Source organism: Salvelinus alpinus, chromosome 33, assembly GCF_045679555.1.
Source record: "Salvelinus alpinus chromosome 33, SLU_Salpinus.1, whole genome shotgun sequence".
NCBI classification, from domain to species: Eukaryota; Metazoa; Chordata; class Actinopteri; order Salmoniformes; family Salmonidae; genus Salvelinus; species Salvelinus alpinus.
Window position 1 is genome coordinate 11,276,760 of NC_092118.1, and position 6,602 is coordinate 11,283,361.

Genomic DNA, 6,602 nt, shown 5'->3' on the forward strand with positions numbered 1-6,602 from the left:
GCAAATGTTTCAAGGACAAAATTACATGTATTGAAGTATTTTTGTTGTTGTACTGGGGACAGTAACATTAGTCATCTAAATTATCTAATTATTTCAGGAATTAAATATATATTGTAACGACCCTGGGTTTATAAGCGCGGAAATCGACTCTGCCGCACGAGCATGCTTTTACGGCACAGTCGATAGCGCGCCGGACTTCGGGCTAGAAGGTCGAGGGTTCGAGACCTGCTCCCTGCCTGTTTCATTACACTGGTGTCAGAAGTGATCGGACCTCGCATCCACGACAGTGCGTGTGCTTGGCCGGTGAGCGCGTTCCTGTAAGACGTAGAGTCGCAAGCTAGCGCGAGGACGCGCTCTTTGAAAGGAGGGAGTAGTGTAACGACCCTGGGTTTATAAGCGCGGAAATCGACTCTGCCGCACGAGCATGCTTTTACGGCACAGTCGATAGCGCGCCGGACCTCGGGCTAGGAGGTCGAGGGTTCGAGACCTGCTCCCTGCTGTTTCATTACAATATATTTGTTCATTTTTCATGCTTACCTCACATAATATAATTTAAAAGTATGCTTTAAGGTGTCTGTAATAGTATAAATGTGGCAAAAACGAATGTAGGCATTAATAAATGCATTTCTACTGCTCCCAAAATATTTGTACAACAGTGGGTGAGTGCCAAAATGGAGGCATGGTGGCTTCAACACAGCGCCCCCTTTGGTCATCTAGTCACGAGTGTATGTATAAATCGTTGGTTCCAACTGAGCACTGTTTTCCGACTCTGTGAGAGAGTAACGCATGCTCAGTAGAGAGGATAAAAATGCAAGCATTCTGCTGAACATTTTATAGTCTACTGTATGTAGTCTACTGTTTTTTAGGCTGAGTGGCGCGCATGCCCAATGTCATAGTAAAGGAAAAGCATAATGAAGTCTCTCTCTCATTGACCTCAGTGCGCATGGTCATTGCTTTTGTATCATTTATGTCCGTCTGAGCAAGATCAGCTGCACTTCATGTATTGCAGAAATAAGTTTTACAGCGTTGAAGTAGGCTGTTTTCAAAGGAATCATCGGATAAGGAAACAGAATATGTCGGTAAATAAAGCAAAGAAAGTAAAAATGGCTACCAAATCATGTCCTGAGTGCGACCAACAGGTGAGAAAATGTATAGATATCGTTAATTTTTGGTATATTTTGACTTAGTGATACTGTTGTTTTTCCTCACAAGCATGGGATTTAAAGCCACTGTAGGCTGCTGAAATCCCATATGGTTGCCTATGAATTCAAGATCTGGAGCAACATAGTATAATCTAATGCAAATAATCAGGCTAATCACTTAAATTAGTATATGCATTAGATCTCAACCACTATGTTACAATGTACATCAACTACAGCTAGTAATTGCAGACAACGACACGTTGGTTCGATTAACGAGTCGGAATGTTATCGCTCGCCAAATGTAGCTAGACGTTTCCTTATTTTTGATACACTGTAATACTGTAACCTGACTGAAACTGGTTTATCATCCTGATCTGACTTACTCTAGCCTTAGAACAATATCGTGTGTTGAAATGTCTTTACATGTAGCTGCATTGCTGATATTTGATATATTGTAAAAATTTACATATTACACAAATACATCGTATTTTATACCAAGTGGCGACATTTGGATCTAGCATTTAGATCGTTTCTTGATGTTATTTCTGTAAACTGCATTGATTAATTGACTTATTTTCACAAATAATGTGTTGGCTACCAGTCTACATTCAATTTGAAAACGCTTTATTCATTAGAATGTTTTAATGTCACCGCTGTTGTCGGCACGTGTCCAAAATATGTGATGCGAGTTTCAGCTAGATTGCGCCAAGGACTTTTCCATGAATTACAAAGGACAGTCCTCTAATATCTCAAAATTGTTGGGCAGTATAGTTATCATGGGGGTTAACACTGGCTACGCCTTTGTTTAACTATAACAAACAAATTAATACTAAACAAGTTTATATAGCTTCTGCAATGTAGCCTATGCTTAATAAAGGACTTCATCAACACAGTTGCTACAATTTTGAGAAATATTTTATATTAACCATGTTTTATCCTGTTTCTTTTTTAGATTCCAGTTGCTTGCAAGTCTTGTCCCTGTGGCTATGTATTCATTAGTCGAAAGCTTCTAAATGCCAAACTGAATGAGAGATCATCACCAGCAATAGGTAAATTCACATAATTCAGGAGCCTAAAAATAGTTTATTTGATGTTCTCTTCACACACTCAGTGTTACAATGTTTATTAACCTAGGTATTTTGGTTTATTATGAGCTTGTAATACATTCATATGAGATTGGGGATAAAGTAACCAGAATGTAATTGTATTAATACATGACTAAACTCAGCTAATGAACTGTATTCATCTTGGTCGTTATTGAATTGTCCGTTTTGTAATGAATTGTATTCATCTTGGTCATTATTGATTTGCCCCCGCCCCCTCCTCCCTAGTTCTCAGTTGGATGAGAGTATAATTTTTGAGTGGTGCAGTGGTGGCTGGCTTAAATCGCTATTTGCTTGAGTGAGAAGCCTACTGCAAGAAGTGGGGGGATGGGATATTTAATTCCTGACTGAAAAGCTTGTTCCCTCAGTTCTCTCTTGTAGGCTTCTGCAGTAGCATAAGGCAGCCTGTACCACTCTCTGTGAAAAGTTAGATCTTACATTTAGCGGTGGAGTTAGATCATGTTGTCTTTCATGAAATTGTACATTTTCAGAATACAGATATCTAACAGGATTTGATTAAACCATTTCCAAAAGGTGATTAGGAAAATAACTTAGAATACAGAATTGTTATATAACCCACGAAATGCCAGCTCATGCTGCTTTGATCCTGTCAAATATGGAAAGTGTGAGGATTAGATAGATAGAGGGTACAGAAGTAAATAGCTTAGTCAGTGTGCATGTCATCAATGTCACCAATGTGCTACTGCCCATAGCCTTAAATAGCTTAGTACTACTTTATTACCTGATAATAAACACATTTATGCAACGTTTTTTTTCATCCTTAGAAATGAGAACCAAACGTGAATCAATACAATGCTGCTGTTTTGATGTTTAAAGTTGGAGTGAGTGGAATGCTAAATGTAGGCTCGTACTTAAAAAAATATAAATCTGGGTAGGGGTGAAATCATCTATATAGGCTACCACAGTGCCTGAAGTTATGAATGGAATGTTAAACACAACATGCCTTTGTGAGAACTTTGGTTTTATTATACACTTAGTGTTAGACAGTTTAGGGAGTAGAATTACTCACATCTTCTCTCGATTTATGATACAATGTCATTAGTTTCACATGATACCGAATGAACTTTGAGGTATTGTAGTTAATAAGTATCTTGAAGGCAGTGAAGACTGCTTCCATTTGAAGAGGAAGGTGTATTGAATTTCAGCTCTGTGATTTTTAATGATGGGTTTTGGGTTCCACCTCTCCTTAAATAGTTAGTCTTTTTCCTCTCTGTGTAATTTTGGTACTTTTTTTGTAACTTTGAAACAGACACTAATAAAACATGATTATTGTTGAATATGAAGACTAAGGTTGCCCTGAGAACCTTTTTTTCTGGATAAAAGTGCAGAGAGTTGTATTTATTTTTTGCTCACTCAGGATTCCTTAGTGGGAAGACCGTGTTATTTTTCGATTGCCTTTTTTAAATATAAGCTGTTCTTGACTATGAGACTATGAGTTTTGTCAGACTGTTGATTATGTTACAATTTTATGAAGATATTGTCAGTCTGAAGAGGAAGTGTGTTCCTGTTTGGGCAGGTTGTTGCTAAGGCTAGAATTCCTGGGATATTCTGAAGTTGTGTGTATTCTCACAGCAGAAACGTCGTTGAGGTAGAAAATATATTTTCAGGCCTTGTCCAGACTTTGAAACACTCTATTGAATTTAATAGCAACGCTATTGCTATGCAATTATTACAGAGTTACTAAAAAACGATGCAATGATATGTTAATAGAATATTGTTAGTAGTGGGTTGCTACACAGTTATAAAGCGTTACCCTTTTGGGCACCAAATATTTGTCTATTTGTATCACTATTTTATCTGCCGCTTTCAATCCGTGCTTATTTTTAAACCTAAATACTCCCAAGTGCACACTCACTACCTACACCACTGAGGAAGCAGCAAATGTGGTAATTGAAGATTCTGAAGAGGAAGGTTTTTTAAAACGCCACTAGACAGAAACTCCCAGTGAAATATAGGCCTACTTCCTGCTCTGGTAATATGAACACTCCACAGAACACTCCACTGATTCAATGACTTAAAGTGGTTTTGAGGCAACAGCACACCTAGGATGCTAGATATGCAATGAAATCACAGGAGTTATTCTGTTCTGTTCTTATTCTGTTGTTATTTTAAGGCAGTATTGTTGGTGTGTTGGAGGTGGGGGGTTGGGAAGAGAGAAAAATTGGAGGCTAAGATGTTTAATACCATATGCCCTTCCCATACATTTTTCGCAACATACATTTAAACAGGAGTCATTGGCATAAGACAATTTGTCCTTAGGATGTATGATGCATTTGACACTGTGACATATTTGAAGGCCATACATTAGTATACATTCATATTTCATTTCCATATTGCATATTTTTAGTGCTAATACAATTGTAAAACTTATTTTTCTGGTCTATTCAGACAAGTTGGATGCAAAGAGGAGGAGAACTGAAAGAATTCGCAGAGAGAAGATCAACTCTCCGTCAACCAATGACATGGAGAACAGAAGGCGATGCCGCTCCAACAGCCAATCGGATCAGATCCGGAGAGGGCGGGGCAGGCCAAAGACAGTTGGGCTGAAGAAGCAGGAGGAGGAGAAAGGTAATACAAGAATAAAAAGCCTCTATCAGTGACACTCAATGACATGGTGCAGTTATGATGTACTAAGCGTTTCCAAGATACTTTCTAAGCTTTATTATTCATTGTTTTGTGCTGACACTTTTAGTCCAGTTTCAGTATTTTCCAGTCACAGGAGATAAGGCTGGTGATTAGTGCAGTACTGGGACAGAGCTGTGGGATTTGTGTTTGGATGAATGATTTACAGAGAGGGTTGCTCTCTTCTCTCACTCATGAATAAATCATGGTGTCCCTGACTTTGCCTGTGCTTTAGCGGCTGATCTATGAGGAGAAATAACAATATGCATGTTTCTCCTCTGTTGAATACAGAAATTATGTTAATATATTGCACAAGGTTATTGTTGTCACATGCAAATGATGTATGTTTCTCAATGGTTTTTCTCTATTAACCAGGGATGTTGTTAATTCATTTTCTTTTGTGTTTTCTTTTACCAGAAAAATTTGAGAAAGAAGTTGATATCTATGCCAACCTCTCAGATGAGAAAGCATTTGTGTTTTCGGTGGCATTGGCCGAGATCAACCGAAAGATCCTGGGCCAAAGACTGATCCTATAGACAGACCGGATAGTTGCTGTGAGGGATTGACATGTGAAACCTAAGATTGTTACTGTGGAGAGACCCATGGATGACCACCACAGTGTGTCTAACAGGGTATGAACTCTGACCCAAAGAACTCCCTGTCGGATTGGTCGAAGCCTTGGGAAAATGGAGATGTTGGGGAACATGGAGAAGCAGGCAACTGTTCTGCTCAAGAGGAAGTGTTGGAACCAACTTTTATCTTTAGAGAGTAGCTTATGGAATTGGAGTGGGTAGGACATCTGAATATTTATCTTTTAATCAAATTTTATATTATATATATTAGATGATATGGTATAGGTATAGGATTCATCACCTTGTCAACCAAGAAAGCTGTCGGTAACAAATGCAAAACATTTCTATTAAAAAAGGGCATAAATGTGTTGAAGTATGGAGGGCCATCCTAGCATTGTAACTGGCTTCTATAACGTTATTGGCTTGTACTGCTAGTAAACACTGTTTATTTAAGTCTAGATGCCATTGGAACATAATGTTCAATATATTTTGTATCATGCTTAGGGCTTTAGGAGAAGGCCTTGTACATTTGTATTTATAATGCTTGTGTACCATCTTAATTTAAGTGCATATTATTTTATCTTTTGTTTCATTATTGGTGACATTATATTAAATATGTAATATTTGACACCTGTCATTTAAATGTCAAAGGCAAATCCTCTTTAATGTGACTTCTTTTGTCATTAAAATAGATTAATCACAACCACCACTGTCTGATTTTGGGCCTTAATGAGCAAATGTTAGTTTTTATTTAAGAGTGTGTTGTACTTTGTTGATTTACTGCACATACACTACAGTACTAGTGAATGGTGTGTATTACCAACCCTCTCATGTCTATACGTTACCCTGCAGCAGGCAGTGAGGGATGGGCTGGGCCCCTGAGACACCTGTTTGTAACCTGCCCATTTCTCCTGGAGACAGCTGCTGCTGCCGTTTCTCCAGCTCTGCTCTGCCTCCCTCCACAGGGAAAGGCCCTGCCATTAACGGTTCATCCGTCTGGAACACATCCCAGTTTCCATGGAACTCTCAACAGATCTCAATCTCACAGGGTAATCCAGTTGGAGACATTTTCAACTGCCTGGCCTCTTTGTTCACCAAACTGTATTGTATACATGTATGAATGTACAGAAACATGCTCACAT

General features: G+C 38.5%; 1 protein-coding gene across 1 annotated transcript; it reads left to right on the forward strand.

Annotated features, from left to right (window-relative positions):
• Positions 1 to 779: 779 nt before the first annotated feature.
• Positions 780 to 6,166, forward strand: c33h16orf87 (chromosome 33 C16orf87 homolog). The gene is made up of 4 exons (XM_071381263.1): positions 780 to 1,139; positions 2,095 to 2,191; positions 4,655 to 4,834; positions 5,306 to 6,166. Exons 1-4 carry the CDS (start codon positions 999 to 1,001, stop codon positions 5,422 to 5,424), a joined length of 537 nt encoding a protein of 178 aa, XP_071237364.1. The 5' UTR covers positions 780 to 998; the 3' UTR covers positions 5,425 to 6,166.
• The last annotated feature ends 436 nt before the right edge of the window (positions 6,167 to 6,602 follow it).